The 18,517-nt window shown below is 38.6% G+C and overlaps 1 protein-coding gene across 1 annotated transcript in view; it reads right to left on the reverse strand.

Moving 5' to 3' along the window:
- Positions 1-18,517, reverse strand: part of QSER1 (glutamine and serine rich 1) — a 43,881-nt gene that overhangs the window by 13,391 nt on the left and 11,973 nt on the right. The window contains exons 2-7 of the mRNA XM_058806841.1: positions 14,220-14,329; positions 12,878-13,042; positions 5,933-9,631; positions 2,726-3,021; positions 1,562-1,678; positions 824-957 (exon numbers count right to left, since the gene is read on the reverse strand). Coding sequence (XP_058662824.1) covers positions 824-957; positions 1,562-1,678; positions 2,726-3,021; positions 5,933-9,631; positions 12,878-13,042; positions 14,220-14,329 — 4,521 coding nt within the window. The remainder of the gene's footprint in view (positions 1-823; positions 958-1,561; positions 1,679-2,725; positions 3,022-5,932; positions 9,632-12,877; positions 13,043-14,219; positions 14,330-18,517) is intronic.

Genomic DNA, 18,517 nt, shown 5'->3' on the forward strand with positions numbered 1-18,517 from the left:
AAATGCATGGAGACAACAGACAGTAGAAGGATGAGAGCAATGGAAGCTGAAAGACCTCACTTAATGAGCTCAGTGAAACACACACAGAGGTGGGATGTGACTGATTTGCCCAGAAGTACAACACGCAGTACAAACAAAGAAAAGCCAAAAGCTGTGTTGAGAGAACAGCAGAAGCATAACAAGCTCATCACAATCATGTTTTGTTAAAAGAGGGGGTTGCCTCAGAGCACTGCAAGAACAGGTACTGGAACAGCCTTCCACAGCCCAAGAAAGAAGGAGCATCAAAGTCCCAGCTACTTTTACTAAAACAGGATTATTTCACCAAATCGATCATCTGATGGCACTGCTTTCTTTGAGAGCAAACTAGACTTAAAACTCCAGTGTTTTCCTGAATAAAGAGCACTGTCATGAACATCTGACAGGACTGTGAAGAAAGCATGGTACTTCCAGTATACCAGGACAGAGTGGTCATTAAAGCAACCCAGAAAAAAACTACCTAACCAGCAAAGTCCACAGGATATGAGAAAACAACACACAGAAAATTAAAATCATCACTCTAGCAGGCTTGTAGGGCAAAGGATGACATAGAAACAGCATGTAGAACCCTAACACCTCCCAAATAACTGATTATGGAACCGAATAGAGTAAGGAAGACAAGGCAGTAATTTATATTTAATTTCTTAAAGCAAACCAGACAGTTCTCAGTTTCCATATTAAAGCACAATTAATACACTTGAAAGTTATAACTCTTGTTTATTTCAACAGGTGTGTTCTTAATACGAAAACAATATGGCAAAATGAAAAACAAATTGAAATAAAATACCTTGCTGACTGCACAGGCTTGATTCGTGGCTTTTTTGAGCATACTCTGACATATTCCTTTTTGTTTGCATTTTCAACAAACTTCACATAAACTCGTTTGTATTTTGTCTTTGCATCCCCAAAGTACCCAAGATACTAAAAAGAAAAAAATCCAAACCACAAGTGTTTATGTTAAGCAAAATTTGTCAGTTTTAACAAGTAAAAATTTCAATAGTAAAGAAAAAAATCAGTTTAAACTTCCCCATGTTTATACAACAAGCCACTCTACAGCATTTATAATTTAAACAAAATTCTCCATCAGATTTCCAGATAATAATTAAAACTGAAGACAATAAGGTAAGGGGATGTACTCTGGGCTTCTTTTTTTTTTTTCCTTTATTTTATTCTCCACATGTGTTATCCCAAAAGCATTATCTGCCTGGCAAAAGGCTGCCTGTTAAAATTGTATCCCCTCTTGTATCCTTCACAAGCTTTTTTCCACTGATTTTATTCTGGTCAGGAAAACTTGTTCCTTTACAAAAGATATCAAAATGATATCAAAATGATACCAAAGACCCCATGCTAGAAAGCAGAAAATCAGTCCATGGATGTCTTTAGGGAGAGTTTGAGCTGGAGGAGGTTTTCCCCCCTAGGATGATTGCTAAGAATGTATGCCAGAATCATATTCAATTTATTCTCCTAGCCTTGCATGAAGGAAAGCAGCTCCCATGAGGCTTCCCAAGGAATTCTGAGGACTCACACTGTTAGTAGCAGCAAACTCTCTGTGGCCGTCACGCACTTCAGGAACAAACTTCTGCAATAAAGCCTTCTGTACTTTCCAAATAGCTGGAGGCTCTTTTCCTGTCTGCAAAGCAACCTGGAAGAACATAAAAAAATTGTTTGCTAAAAGCAGTGCTTATTTTTCTTCCAGGAATGTGCTTGTGCATCACGTTTTTGAGGAAGTAACCCAAGGATAAAATGTAAAGAAGTAATTTAAAATTCCAACATCATCGTTATTAAGTTCTGTTTGCATCAAGGCAAGTTTGTAATTATCAGCTTGAATGAGAATTTTCTGTAGATCCTACAAACAAACCACTAACTCAAATAAACCTTTTGGAAAATGTAGGCAAACACTCGTTACTTTTTCATGACTCCTGAACTAACAAACTTAAAATTCAAAACATCTCCTAACGTACCTTAATCCCTTTGATAAGTGAGAAGGGAATATTTCAAACTGATAACACTTGTCTTGTGTGACAAAGCAGCATTACTTAATTTAAAATTGCACCCTAAGAGGACAAGCACAGAGACAAGTAATCAAAAATACTAGAAATTTTCTAACAGTAAGAACATTGCTGGCTATGATAGCAACAAAAAGAAAGGTCAACATGTAGAATAATAAATATGGTGAAGCAACAAAACCAAACCAAACAATCAAAGACAACAAGGAAATTCACATAAACTCATGTGAAGAGTTGTACTGGTTGCTTATGGCAATAATTTCTTGTTGAAATACAAAGCAGAACCTCTTACAAAGAACCAGAAGCCAATTCCATTCAAGTTCTTCTGCAAAGTTTCATTTGAAAGTCTACTCCTATCTTAAAAAAAAAAAAGTAGTCAAGAGACTCTGAAAAATTTATGCTGTTTAATATTAAAATAGGTAATTCCAAGTTCTAACAGAGGTTACCAGCACACAGATTTACTTTATTATTTATGTAGCATAAAATGGGTCATGTACATTCAAAACATGTTTGTAATCTGCACTAGAAAGACACCTTTAAGGCTTTTTGGCAGCAATCAGGGAATATTAGAATGGAAAGAGAAAACTAATCTGCAGCCTTTCCTCTTCTGGTAGTTCCTTGAGGCTAAATTCATATGCAGGGGTTTTGTGCTGTGTTTCCCCCCCAGCAAATATTCAGATTACCTTTAGTGTCTCTATATCTTCAATCTTCACTACAAATTCATCACGTTCTCTGTACATCCCCTCTCCTTCACTGTCCATATTCTCCTCATCAGTACATCCTTCTATTGCAACAGTCTCCTGCATTTTTGCCAATTGTTCTGAAGTCACAGCATCCTGTTGAGCTACTTTTAAAGGGTCAGCTGGATTCATTTTCTCCTGCACATTGCCTACAGGAGCAGCTGTCTGTGGAGATTCCTGCTTTACTGCAGCACTGGTGGTGGTGGCAGCAGCAGTAACAACTGTCACTTTTTCAGTTTCTGAAGAAAAAAATCCAAATTTCAGTTAAATTATCAAGGATTAGCAATGTAATATGGAGCTAGGTTTATCTTCTTTTCTATTACAATTCATAATAAAAGCAACTATTCTAGGAAAAACACCTGTTCTAGGAGTTAAAATAGAAGCAGTATTTGACCACAACTAAATCTTAAACAAAACCAGAATACTGTAGCTAATATACCTCTGTTTGTATTAAACTGCTACATCTGTTAGCATCTGGAATTAACAAAACGGAATGCTTTGGAAAACAATTTGATAGTTACAGACACGATCACCAGGTAATACTGCTGTACTTTGTGACGATAAGCAAATACAACAGTAAAGGTTGCAACACTAAATCTTGTTATCTGCTGAGAAATATTTTGAAATTGGATTGCAGAAAGAGAAATACACATGAAATATGAAAATATTTTCTGTGTGACTTTTGGACATTTATAATTTTTATGTGATTATTTGTGTGATTATTATTTGTGGTAATGTAACTGGAAGTTCCAGATTAAAACTTTAGCCATAGTCTAATGATTTTTAATATTAACAGAGGTGAGCAATGAGAACTGATGGTACAAAACAAAGAAGAGAAAAGAACATTCCTTTCCTCCTCTATTCCAAAGAGCCAAAGAGAAGTCCCACCTTTCAAAATTATTCTTTCCCACCTGAAAAAAATTAGAATCCTTTTTAGATATTACTTTACAATCTTCTATGTGTGTTAGTTTTAACATTGACTTGCTGATCTAAAAGAAATCAAGTTATATTAACTATAATACAATTACTAATATCACTCAGGAAACTTAAACCACTTCACAATTTTGTTACAATCACTTCTAATTGTTGACTTTTTCACTTGAAAAATTATACAAAAGATAATGTAACATATTTTAACAAAAGTGACTCCAAACAAATGAGTTAAATGTCAAATTAATGTGTCAATACAAAAGCTATATATCTAACTAAGTGAAGATTCTCTAAATCCATTCAATAAAATTGTTAATTTGGAATGTGAAATGTGTTCTTCCATATACATCACCTCACATTATTGAAATATGTTCAATTTCTTCAGTGAGAGAGAGCTCTGACAGCTTTAATTAGCCACACCATTATGAGTTGCTCAGGTATATTTACATATTTGTCAGAACAGCAGATAAAGGTACATGTATACTTAATACCATCAACAAAAGACTATGTTTTAATATTTGTCTGTCTATACTTATTTGCAAAAACAGACAGAAAAGGCTATTACCATAAAACCTGCAAAACACCAGCAAGAAAGGAAGAAAGATGCCATCGTTAAGCATCTTGTACAAACAATTTTGCATGTCACAAAACAGGAAGAATTTCAAGAAATTGATGACATAAATTTTACATCCTTATGGACAACAAAGAAGATACAATCATAGTGTAAAAGAAATCATTGCAAATAAAACAGTAATGGAAATGCTCACTAATGGAAATGTTCACCCAACGAAAAAAAAAAAAAATTGAAATATTTCTTTGGACATTGTACACAGAAATGGCTTAACTAAAATTAACAAACTTCAGCAAGAGGCTCATGCCTTGGCACTGTCCAGATTTCAGCTTTCTGGTAAGAAAAACAATCAGTGCTTTCTTGTTTGAAATATATATTCAAGTGAAAGACGCAGAAGGAACTTCATCCTCTGTAAAAGCCTTTTTGAAATGCATGCACTTAACATAATTGCATAGAAATAGCCAAAGAAAAAAACAGAATAGTAATTAAGATAAAGCATTGTTCAGCATCTCAATGTATTCTGCAATGATTTCCCAGTATCTTAGGTGTGATTATTACAATTCAAGTTTAATTTTGCCACGTATTTTTCATGTCACACCTAGAGAAAAAAAAATTCTCCCTTTCTCCTTTAATCTAAAAAGGGAAACCATTACTTCATTCTCTCTTGTTGAGAATCAGCTTACAGGTCACGGGTTCTGAATCCTGAGAAGAGTTAAAGAAATGTTTCATTTCTCCCTGTGATTATTTTGGAAGACAATGGTAGGTCTCTGGAATTAGTACAATTATGTGATTGCCTGGATAGTTTCTAATTGCTTACCAGAGGGGAAAAAAAATATAAATCTTTACTGAAGAGACCTGTCCAGGCAAAAACATTCTCTATGCTGAAAATACTTCAAAACAAAGCACCCTCAGTTAAAAGCTCTGAACATGGATGTACAGCATGGATGTAACACAACTGAAACCGCAAAGTGTGGGAAAAACTAATTACTGCTGTGATCAGTGGTTGCTGCCTGCCCCTCCCTGCCCAAACCAGTCCTTCCCAGGTTTTGTTCTTTTGTTAGTAACCTATCAACATGGAACTACAACACCCTTGATCAATATGGCTCAAACAACTCCTACCTTGCACCATGAGTAGCAGTTAACAAATAAATGAGTGCAGTTTACAAGAGCCAAAGTTGTTTCACACACGTATCCAGTGCAACTTCATTGTCACAGAAAATGGGTGTTTACCCAGCAAGAGCTTATCACCTGTTGATGGCAATTATGAATATATTCCCTTGCTAGAATTTTTTAAAAATAGGTTTAGAACCTCTGACATGTTTTGTTGATGTTCCCAGATGAAAATCATATTTAGTGCTTCAAGCCAGAATCGAAGAGAACACACACATTATTCCAACTCCAGGCTAAAATAACTTTTTGGCATTAGTCCTATTTAAGTAGCATGAAAAAGTTTATTTACATATTTTCTAATTGTGGAAAACACTATTTTAGTCCATAGTCAATACACCTTTTGAAGAAAACTCTTAATTGTGGCCAAAACCAAATCAAATTAAAACCTTTACCTGAAGAGAGATAAAATTATTCTTTTTTTTTGTCCCATCAGCTACCAAAATCTCCTTCAACATATGGACCTGTAGTAACCCTTTTACCTGATTTGATCTTTTTCTCAGATGTTTCATCCAGGGCTGACAATGCAGTAGAGATGCTCTTTTGAAGATCATGATTACCACCCACAGAATCATCTTCATCAGAAGAAAATGAAGGCAGCGTTTCTAAATTTTTCTTAAGTTCCTCATCAGCTTTTTTGGTTGGACTTTCTCCACTGACCTCAGCAGCCACAGGTGCTGCTGCTGCTGGCTGAGGCTTTGCAGAGGGCTGCAGGCAAGGGGCACGAACTATTTGTGCGACTGGTCTCCTAGTCCTGTTTGGCATTCGTACAGCTGGAGTGGAAAACTGTTGCCTAGGCCCAGACTTCAGAAAGTCTAAAAAAGATGCAATAAATCCTGTTCTGACTTCAGGCTGTTTTTCTTCAACTTCTTTAATTTTTTGCCTCATTCTTTCCTGATGTTGGTAAGTATCATAACAACCTTCAGAAACAGGAGAAGAGTATGTGAAACATGCATCATTTCCTCTTGAATTTTGACGTTTACACTGTCCACTTCTTTTTACCTGTTTCTGAGTTGCACTGTCATCTTCTGCAGCATTTTTGTTTTGGCTTTTTCCTTTGCTTTTTTTCTTCTGAAGGTTCCCTTGAGTTAAATCTTGGCATTCTTCTTCAGTTCTATTAATGGCTCCATCTGAACTTTGGGGCACAGACAGAGGCTGCAATGGAACCTTTGACTGGTTACCTGACACTGTACCATCATCACCACCCACACTGAAATCATTCTCTGAAGCAGCACTTTCCTCACTTAGGCTCCTACCACTTGAAACAAAATCTGTCTCCCTTGCATTCAGTGCACCATCAACAGAAGCTTCATTATCTTCTTCAGACTCATGACTGATGCTGGATTGTTTCTTCACTCGCACAGCCTCCTGCTCCTCCTGACCAGGACCAAGGGTGGGAGAGGTCATTCTTATTGGTACAGTCTGATCAGAAGTTTCAAGGTGCTGCTGATCCAGGTTCACAGCTTTTGTCTGTATTGTTGACACTGGGGTAAGATTTAGAGTAATTTGGCCTCCATTCAGAGAAATATTATTTCTGCTTGCTGGCTTTCCAATTACAGTAGGTGAGGCACTGAAAACAGAAGACACGTGTCTGGAATCCAACGATCGGAACTGCGTTTTAGACTCCTCACTATTTTCAACAGTTTGGATTTCCTCTTCATTAGAGGATGATTTGGCAAAGTCAGATGGTGTCACTCCACAGGCTGCTGCTGTTGCTGCTAAGATGTCATCCACGTTGGATAATATATTCCTCTCATCGCTGAGAAGCATAGATTCTGGGAAGCATATCGAACTAAGAGAAACAAATTGATTTTTTGCATCATGTTGATTTGTCTGAGTAAAATGATCTTTTGCTGTCAAATGCTGCTGTAGTGGTTTTGAAGACTCAGAAATGTCCATTTTCATTACTTCTGAATTCTGACTATGAAGCTGCTGCTGAGAATGACCCCCATTACTTTGAACAACGTGACCATCCATCTGAAGGAACGGATGTGCCACCTGCTGAGGACTCTGTATTCTTTGCACTTGTGGTGATGCCTTTGCTTGTCCTAAACCCGACTGCAGGATTGACTGGTGAAGGATCTGCAAGTCACAGGTTGACTCCAGCAGTACCTGTGCACTGGGCAAGCACAGCTGATGACCATGTCTTAAAGCATGAGGCTGCACCTGTGGTGGCGTGCTAATGACTTGGCCCTGCTGCTCTTGAGCTTTACTGTCATGTACCTTATGCATAAGGGAATGCTGCTGGTTTAGTTCCTTAGCACTCACAGCTCCCTGTGCTGTTCTCATTAAATTCGTTGTCTTTTTGATATCATGGCTTAGGCTGCTGATATGGCCAATGTGCTGGGAAAGCTGTTCCACAGAACTGACCATTCTTTCATCTTTTTTTGTTCCTTGAAGAGTAAGTCCAACAACCTGATCTTCAAGACGAGAGTTGCTTCTGATTACACTTTGAGAGTATCTGTCATTTGCTTTTGAGACCCTGTAGGACGCATCCTGAGCATTGATCTCCTCCTCTGTTAGGCTTTGAGTGGAAGATTCGAGAGCAGCTTGCTGTTGCAATGCCTGCATGTCCTGCATTGATAATTCCTTCTCCTGCTTCGATGAGGCGTATAAGTTAGAGTCAGACTTCCTTTTAACATAGGACTTTGTTTCTGAGGAAGGTCTGTTGTTCTGCAGCGTCTGGGAGTGAGCTGGGGATGCAAAAGGAGACTGGACAGATGGCAAAAACTTTTGAGACTGTGGAGAGGAGGATTCTTGAGACTGAGAGTTCTGAGAAGAATGTAAAGAAATATAGCTTTGATTAGGGCTGGAGGCTGGAAGAGTTTGTACCCGAGGAGAGGCGTTAAAGGAAAGAGAAGGCGACGTTAATGTTAAAGACTGCCCTGAAGAATAGCTTTCTGAAGGACTAACAGCTGCTAAAACTTGTGACTGAGATGAAAAATTAACTTGGGACTGGGTAACTGGAGATAAACCCTGAGAGTGACTAGAAGAGTAGTTCTGAGCTTGGCTGACTGAAGAGAGTTCCCTCATTTGCCCAGAGTAGTTCTCATTTGGAACTGAGGTCAATACCTGTTCCTCTGAGGAGTAACTTAAAGTCTGACTGTCAGAAGTAATAGCTTGTGATTGCCCAGAAAAAGTCAATGTTTTATACAGTGAGGGCAGCTTCTCAACCTTACTGGATGAGAAATCCTGTGAGTGGCTGACAGGTGGCACATTCTGAGCCTGGCATGAAACGTAGTTTTGGGACTGACTGACGGACAAGAGGCTGGGGAGCTGTGCTGTAGAATAGATCTGTGCTTGGCCTGTAATGACAGAACTCTGGTTTTGTGCAGTTTTGGCATAGCTTTGTGTCTGCACAGCGGGAGCTACACTCTGAGGTTTGGGGGTCTTTGTTGACCTCGGAGGCTGCTTCATGGAACAGTTTTTCACTTTTGCAGTGGAAGCAGAGGGAAAACCAGGCGATGGAATTGCAGATGTGTACGACTGAGCGAGTTCCACTGTGACTTGAGAAGTCTTCTGCTGTGGTCCTCCATTGCTCACCTGAGTAACATCTCCAACTGGACTGCAGGATAACGCCGAGTGCCTAGACGTATCCTGAAAGTTAACCTCACTTGTACTTGTTAAATAGCTGTGTAAGGAATGCTGTGAAACAGTCAGTTGAGGCTGGACAGACTGAGTACTCGAAGGCCGCTGGTGGTGTTTGATAACACTACATTCTCGCTGAAGTGCTCTGTCCATGGAAGCAGTGGAACCAGTGAACACAGATGTGCTGTAGGCCTGAGACGCCTGCTGGGCTCCTCCAAGGGTTGAAGGCAACAAACTGAACTGAGGCTGCAAAAGATGGGGTGCAGATTCTTGAGCAGAACGATATGTTGATGACTGGGGGGGCACACTGGTACTCAGAACGGAGCTGCCCAGGCGCTCGAATGTCAAAGCGGTTGGAACGGTGCCTTGGGATGTTTTAATCTGCAATAAAGGATCATGGGCACTTAAGAGACCGTTGGATGTAGCACTGAAAGTGGCGTCTTGAAGGGTAAGAGAAGGGGTAGTAGCAAAGTTTCTGCTGCTGAAGGTGTTGGGATGCTGATATGCTGACAAAGCAGAGGTTGGTGGAAATGTTCCAGAGGTTGGCAAAGCTCCAGTAACAAATAGTTCTGTGGCTGTCGAGGAATGCATACCTGGAAAAAACAAAAACAAAACAAGGAGGAAAAAGGAGCATAAGAGAGCTTTAAAAATAACAACATTGCATTTCTTCTTGCAAGCTCTTACAGCATTTACAAATATAACGTTCTTTAGAATCACCACCCTTTTAAAAAACCCAAACATACATAGGGAGGCACTTATCATGGGTAATTTTCAAAGTGGAAATGCAGGGTTTTTTTAGAATGCCAAACTCTGTACCTGCAGTGAATTGCTGAAACCTCATATCCTTAAGAGGCGAATTGTTGATTAAAATAATTGTACAAGATTAATTCTGCTTTGAAATGGAAGGCTCTTTACTAGTTTTTATTTCAGTTTAAAAAGAAGATCATACTAAACTGATCAAAAGCCCCAGCCACCTTTAATAAATAGTAAAAAGGCAAAATTACACCTTAGCAGTTGTAATACATACACAGTTTAAGAAGCAATCCCATCTCCTGGAGTTACCCTCACCAATAATTTTATAACTCACTTTATGGGAAACATTCCAGAGCATACAGTGAGACAGCTAATGGTCTATACACTCTGCAATTCATTTTCTTAAAGGAGGGGTTTGACTTTCAGTACAAGCAGTAAATATAATTTGTATGCTTTCTGAAGTGAGAGTCCCAAATATCCTCAGACAGCAATTATCTGCATGGTGCAGTAACAACTATCCAAATGAAAAGCATATTTCTTATTTGCATCCAGCCATGGGTATGACACCCTGGCTTAAACAAGATTTCTCAACAGAATACACTACTCCAGCTGAAACAGGAGTATAAAACTCCCTTGCAAGCTTTGAGGCTTAGAGCAGTGATCCATATCATTCACCCTGTAACCCTGTAATCATTCACCTTGCTTTTCACCCTGTAACTTGCAGACACTGGTGAAGTTTGTGTACTGTTTCCAAAGTCTACCAAGAAAAGCAAAGAAGACAAGTTTATTCCCAGAGAAGCTTAAAATTTTTGCAAAGGATTCAGTTTCCTCTGGGAAATTTACCAGGGTATGCAAATCAGAAAAAACTAAAATCAGTGGAATGACTTGACCTTTTTAGATTCTTCTTGCACTCTTAAAACACTTTTTAGCTTAGCATCATTCAAGAACAAATAAAAACTCTGAGTAAATCAAGCTTGTTTTGAAACAAATACTTCAGTTAAAAAATATTTCATTTTACAATACAGTAAGTCTTCTTAAGCTGATTGCAACTTAATCATACAATTGCTTTTGAAGTTTCAGGCGAAGCTGAGAAATAAATTCTTTGTTTCTCCCTTTCAGCCCAAGATAAACTGATATGAAGAGATGTGATAGTGAAGGAATGCCAAGGTATTTTTCCTTAGTCAACAATAAGGTCTTTCTGAGTGAGAAAGCATAATCAGTGTTTTAATGCACTTTTCCCCCCATTCTAAAAAACTGCAACATCATGTTCAACTGGGTTCTCTTTTACTGCTACCTACTGCTAACACAAAGGAAGGGCCATCTGGAAGCCCCTAAGAAAGGGTAAAATTTAAACCTGTTTTAACTGCAGATGTTCATTTCTCATCTAACCTGTATTTTACCTTTTCCTTCCATAAATCAAAACCATTCCAAATACCTCTAACTTCTCAAACCAGACAAGAGCCTGTCACAAGAGCACTACCATGGTAGAACTGCTGGGCTTTATATTCTCATATTTGTTCAGGAGCACACAAAAGGCATGGCAAAGGCACTAAGTTGCATGCACAGACACACCCTCACAACCCTAAGAAATCAGAACCCTGATAACACAGATCAAAGGAACACTTGGAAGGACAAACATGACAATGTTCTTCTTTTTTCCCCCCAAAATCAGCAGTGGGGGGTTTGGAGAAAACCCCAAAGTAAGAAACACTTCTGAAAACAGGTCGCTTTGCAGAGTGAAGAGCTCTTGCTTTCCCTCAAAGAAGTTTGTGAAGATAAAGCTCTCAATAGACACTTGGGAGGATCGAGGGTCACAGAAAAGCAGCAAAAGTATTAAAGGACAACAGAACGCTCAGAGAACTGGCAATAGTGAAAAATGGGCTTACTAATGAGCTCTTAGTAATGAGCACAGAGAAGTCTCCCAATCATTGGTACCAACATCAAACCTGACCCACAGCATGTCTCCCCCTTCTTCACAATTCACTGTTAGGCTGGCTGCAATGGAGAAATGCTAGGACAAAGAGAAAATGATTTCTTCCCAGCTGACATTCTGATGGGCCATCATAACTCTAAACTCACAACTGATTTATACTAAGGTTGTTTGCCAGATTACCAGTGGGCATCTTCATCTGTGCTCCTACATATATGCTTTTGCCAATGATGAGTTAAAAGCCATGGTCTCTAGTCTCAACTTTTTAGCAGCTCCTCACAGAATGAGTGCAAACTGTCAACAAAAGGACTGCTCCACTCTGGCTACCTTGTGCCTCCTCCCCAAATCAGAACAGCAATCATACAGCTGCACTGAGACACAGATCAGCCTGCTGATACAGAGGAAATCCATCCCACCAAAGGAAAAAAGCCACTCAAACATTTTCTGCTAAATCAGTGAATAGATCCAATTCACTGCACAGCTGCACAATCACTGCAGAAGATTAACCAGAACTTAAAGCTACCCACAGATGCAGCAGCAACACTTATCTTGGTGTGACTGTCTAGAGCAAGCTCAAAATCTGCAGTTTCCTGCCCTGCACAGAAGGCTTGACAGATGGGGGAGGTTTGTGGAAGGCAGCCAGTCTGCCAAAAGAGATGGCACATTTGTTCAGTTGTAAATTAGATCCCTTATTTCTATCTGACATGCACCTCAGACCTTCTTTTTGAGAACACCTTGCTCATTACTTCTGTGTACAAAGGGGCCAAAGCTACCCATAGATTTTAGTACTAATAGCACAGAAAAACTGTCATAGGGAACAGAGTTTGAGAGTGAAAGATTTGCTAGAAGGAATAGGTAGTGTGCCTGATAATGCTTAAAGTGTTAGACTAATTCCAAACAAAACTGGGGATATAAATTTGACTCTTCAGACAGAATAACATCCTATGTATCTAAATTCCTTCTAAACAACCAGAACTTCTGCTCATTTAAATTCTTTGCTAAGATAATTTCATTGATTTTGAAATTGTTAAATATGGAGATGTAAAAGAAGTAGAAAACATGCAGCCTTTTCAGTTAGTCAGAATATTTTTGTTTCAAATTCTCCCAAACATCCAATATAACAATGACAAAATTTATTTAAAGAGAAAATGTTCACCTGTCTGCCAGGAAGGAGCCCTGAATTGTGGTAAAAGGGTAGATCCTGAAGAGACTGCCTGAGCAGTACGAGACTCAATAGCAGAGAGAAAATTCATAACTGAAGACGTTTCCTTAGTGTTACCTCCAGCACTGTGCATACTGGTATCAAATATTCCTGAAAGACCTGGATGACAGCAGAGAGAAATGAAACAAAACAGATAATTCAGATGAACTTCAAAGAAACAAAATCAAATAACAGATATATGTTCATAATTCACTAAAAACCTCCACCTTATGAAACATTAGAAAGTCAAGAACATTGATTTTTCCGTGTTTAGCTGTTATGCAGTGTTACAACTGTAAATTGAAACTTCAGTACACATTTTAAGACCTATTATTAAATGTATGTCAAATATGATGCTTATAACAGTACTTATGTACACCCTTAGCTGAAGATTCACTCTTCTATTTTCACTTGGTTAAACATTCAGAACTCCTCCTGAAACATGTCCAACTTTTCTATATCCAGTTTCTCCCTTTTGGGCAGCTTATGGAAGTTTGGATTTGCATTCCCTGTTTCAGCAAACAGCTCCATGTGTTTCCCATTGCTCAGACCTTTCCATAGCAGGGGGCTCAATGGGAAGCCCTGGTGAGATCCAGAGCTGTGAGCAACTGAGATTATGTCCAGACTGCAATTCCAGCCCTCCATCACCCTGATCAAGGACCTGGCCAGGAGATACAGACTCAGTCAGGGCATGAGCTCAAACACCTTCCTTTGGAAGCTGTGTTGCAAAGTGAGCATGAAGAGGTCAAGCCCCATCTTCTGGGGGATCCAGAGATATCATCAGGATCAAAGACAGACCCCAATGCAGCTGTAACACAGCCTAAGCCACTGCTACATTTTCAATGAATTTTAACTTTTCCCCAGCAGGGTCTCAGTGTGCACATGGCAGTACAGCAGCAGAATGCTCCAGCTCCCATCAGTTCTGCCGTTTGCTTTTTTGTGTTGCATTTCTGCCACTGGCTCGAAGGCACACGACGTTTGCCCTCATACATAGGCCAAATCCTGAAAAGCTGTATTCTAACAAATAAGTACAGCTGTTTCAAAAAACAAGATACCAAGCATAACCTCCCTTTATATTTTCCTTTCTATTTACAACATTTTGATAAAAAGCTAACAACTGTTAACTTCCTGCTACACACTCAGCTTTTCTAATACCAGTTGCCACCACTTACGTGGCAAACTCCCTTTGATTATATAAAAATTGATTGACTTTAATCTAAATCACATTACAGTTGGTTTGTTTTTCCTTTTTCTTCTGTAGCTATTTTAGCAGTATTCTCATGATCAGGACAGTTACCAGCAGGATGTTGGGTAGTTGAGTATCCAGGAAGCTGATGAGAAGCTGTGTATGTCTGTCTGTGAAGGTCTGTTTCTGAATGTGATGAATGTCCTCCTCCATAGCTTAAACTAAGGAAGAAATTAAACATTATTAACAAAATGTACACCTATAGAAATAAAGAACAGTTATGAAGTATCAATCACAAGCCAAAAAGTTACAGAAATACAGGGAAACAAAAGCCCAAGATCAGACAGATCTAGTGCTGCTAGAATATCACAAAAAATGTTAAGCAGATTAAAAATGTACAATTGAAACCTAAAAAGCCAAAGGGTTTAGGATGGGGAAAAATCTTACAAAAATCAAAGCTGACCACATAAAAGTTTATAAAGGACTAGGTCAGAAAGACAGAGTTCAGCTGTAAGAAACACTCACTGGGCACTTTTTGTAATGATTTACTGATAGCAAGTCTGCAAAGTGGACAACTATGAATACATGCCCACTTTAACATTTCCATTTTTAATTCCATTGAAACTTACAGGACCTCATTTAATTAAAAGGCTGAAATGACTGGGAAGCTGTAGGACCAAAAGGTTTTTAAAAGGTTTTGGTACTTTTGGTACAATTTAATAGAATTGACAGTGAAAGCACTACCAAGTGACAAATCCATCTTCAGACCTCCTAGCATTAAATGCAAGTTAATGATTCCCAGCTTTTATTTAACATTTTTAAGCGAGTCACCTAAATTAACATGATGTTTCAATCAGGCTTAATGGAAGCACACATAAAATATAGATTGTCTGGCTCCATGCAAAACCAATAATGCAGAAAAGAAATAAATGCAATCTAAACACCAAGCAACCTTAGGAACTTGCCAAAAGCCGTAATGATTTCCAGTTTAAAAAGCAGAAAACAGAGGGAGAAACAAAACAAACCCCCAAACTTTCAAGCTTCCCCAGACTCAGCTCTGCATACCACCTGTCAAATGGAAGAAAATGAAAGCCAGCATGACCAAGTAACCATCTACCTGTTTCTTTTCTTGCTTTTGGACACCAGGCTTATGGGTAGCTGCTACTTACTCCAATGCACATGTGAGACTGCTTCAAATTGAAAATTCAACTGTAAACAAATGCCAAAAGAACCCAAACAAGGAAAGCCACAGCCCTCCCTGCTGCCTGCTCCAAGGGAGACTTCCCTTACCTTTCATCCCTGGGGATGAGGGGCAGGCACTCTGCACCAGGAAAAATTAAACTCTCAATGCCAGGAATCATGACATCATGGGAAGCTTTTATAGAAGACACCAAATAATATAAAAATTGGCAACACTGCTGGCTTTGCTTCATTTTCAGTAAGAGGCAGATGAGCCTCTTAGAGCATTGTGACCTGCACACATCATGAGCAGCAAGTCCTGTCTGTGCAGGACTTTCCTGCCTGAGATGCACTATCAGGGGATGGATTTTCCACTTCAGCAATGCTCTATAGTCAGCATGCCAGGCTACAGCACAAGCCTAAAGAATGAACCAAAATCCTTTGAAAAAACAAAGAACCTCAGCTACTGCTTTTCTCAGTTGTGCTCATTGTCTAGCACTTTAACACCTTTCACAGCAGTAATTGCAATTTAGAGAATTGCCAAACCTAAATTCAGAGTCAGCAGATCCCTGTGCTTATGCTGTAAAGGACAGATCTTTGTGCAGTTCAACTCTATGCATCAGCAACTGATTTCTATTATATGCTGACTGAAATCTAACTATTTGCATCACTGCTATGGACAACTGGCAGACATGATTGCATGACACTGTAGATTATTTTTTTATTTACAGCATTAAACAATTTCTATTATTTCCAGACAAAAAAAAAATATTGCAACAGTGTTCTGCACACAAAACATTATGCAAGTAAGAAAGCCAACTGAAGTGCAAGTATTTTCACAAGAAAAATTTTAAAGTAGTTTGGAGTTTTAGAACAAACTTGCATAGCTGGAGAAAAAAACCCCAAACATAGAACTTCAGGGACATGAAGCTTTCTTCAGGTCTTTTTAAGAAATAAAAAAGCACTACATGAGAAAATAGGTTTCTAAACTGAAGCATGGCAGATTGCTCACAAGAATTACCTTCACTTACAAAAATGCTGAGCTTGTGGAAACTTTCCTGCAACAGCAATAGGTTGTATTTAGGTTTTCTTGCAAGTTTACCTAATGCTTTTACCTATATAAAAGTGTGCAGTGCTGACTTCTCTTTCATAGACGTTTTAAAGGCAAACTCTAAAGTCCTGCAGCAGCACAGCTTCCTTTTCCCATTCTGTATTTCCAGGTGAGAGGCACTTTGGTGGTGTCCAGGCAACTGGGGCTATGCTTGGCACCAAAAGCTCCTCCAGATGAGGCAAGACCCAAACCCAGTACAGTATTTCAAGCAATTTCACCTCATTCCTCCTCTTTGATTGTAAAAGCAGAAAGTCATCAGCAAAAAGTGGATGAACATTAATTAATCACCTGATATTTAAAAAAATTGCTGTGAGGGTTTTTTGTTTGTTTGGGGTTTTGTTGTTTGTTTATTTTAAATTTCTATTTATTCTGATTGTTCAAGACTGTGATTAATTTCTCTCTTCTTCACTCCTGTACAACAAACACCTTTTTTTGTAAAGGGCAGGCACAGCACACACAAATACCACGAGACACCATAACACGAGCCTGCAGACCTGAGGCAGAATCCTCTGGAAGATAAAAGTAACTTGTAAAACAAACTTGGACAAAGACGTTGTAACAAGGAGGGTGCTAGAATTAGCACTGGGATACAAAATAACCTCTAGACATCAGCACTCAGAAACATTGTTAATTACTAGAACCTCAAAATTCTAGTAATGCTGGGCATCTTAGAACACTCTAAGTATATGATGGTGCTTTTTTTTTTTTTAATACAAATTCCCAGCTCATAGTTAATGCAACCGCAACCTCAAAAATGAATCTGTCTTTCAATAAAAAACATTGTATTTATTTGAACAGTTAATTGTTTATTGTATAATTACTGCTTGCTGGAATGTAGATTCTTATCTCAAAAAGCCTTGCATACATGCCTTTAGTTTACATAAGCTTATCCTAAACAAGCACTGCAATCTGAGAGATTACTGCCTTAAGGTTTCTTTTCATAAAATTGAACTTCTAAACAGATGAGTTTACACAGCATGTAATTCACATACCAAAAACACATCCAGCATGGCAAACACCCTCATGGCTAGCAAGCTCTGCATGCTCTTGTTTGGAAGTTTGTTACAGTTGTGCAAGTTGTTACTTGTCCTGAAATGTCAGATAAGTTACTGAAGGGACATTCCCATTACTCGGTACTTGGTTATGCTCTGCTCCAAAGGCACTTGGCCCTTATCTCTGATTATCACAGTCATTTCCCACTCCCACTGTCATAGGGAATGGCACAATGGAGTGATTACTGCTAGGAAATAATATTAATTTGACACACAAATTTGGAAAAGAGTTCCCTCAAAGTATTTTTCATTGAAAAGATAAATATTACTCTAAAATAAAATGTAAGAGATATCCTTGTTGTTATTTGTCATTGCTGTAATAATGCAATCAAAAAGTGTGTATGACAATGGAAGTTAAATGATTCAAGTATTAATCTGATTTTTTTCAACTGCATCAGCTGGGCTAATAAAAGACTTTTACTTCTCCAGTAAAATTTCTCGAAGAAAACTGTACAGTCATTGCACCTCATTATTACTAAAATACCTCAACCTTGATTTACAACTCCTTTTTGTTAGCCCAGATTAAACCTGTCAGGAATGGACCCTTCACACATCTGTTTGCATTGCTATTCTCACAATAATTTCTTCTCAAAAGCATTCTTCAACCCAACAGTTCCATACAAATTCAGGTCTCCATCTCCAAAAGGTTATCCAGTCCCACTGCACTCACCACCCTCCTCAGGTGCCAAGGCAATTATCAGGTTTAAGCTTCACACAAGTGAGGGATGCATTTCCCAACTTCACACTCACATTGAAGTACCATTTGTACATGGAAGCAAAATTTAGCTGCAATAAACACTGGACATACAAGTAAGTACTTTTATTTCTTGTACTTTCGTCAAACAACCATGCTCTCCTAGGCATCCACACAGAATAAAATACAGAAACAGAAAAGAAGCACTTTGCATAAATATTTTTCCCCTTTCCATGTAATGATACTCCTTTTACTTTTAGGTATTGAGCAAATTTTTTCATTTTTCTACTTTATTTTCTGGGTAAATCCTCATTACAGCTCATCAATTTTTAAGGCTGATTGACTGATTATTTTGATTTGGTGCTTTCTGGGG

This window comes from Ammospiza caudacuta, chromosome 6, assembly GCF_027887145.1.
Source record: "Ammospiza caudacuta isolate bAmmCau1 chromosome 6, bAmmCau1.pri, whole genome shotgun sequence".
NCBI classification, from domain to species: domain Eukaryota; kingdom Metazoa; phylum Chordata; class Aves; order Passeriformes; family Passerellidae; genus Ammospiza; species Ammospiza caudacuta.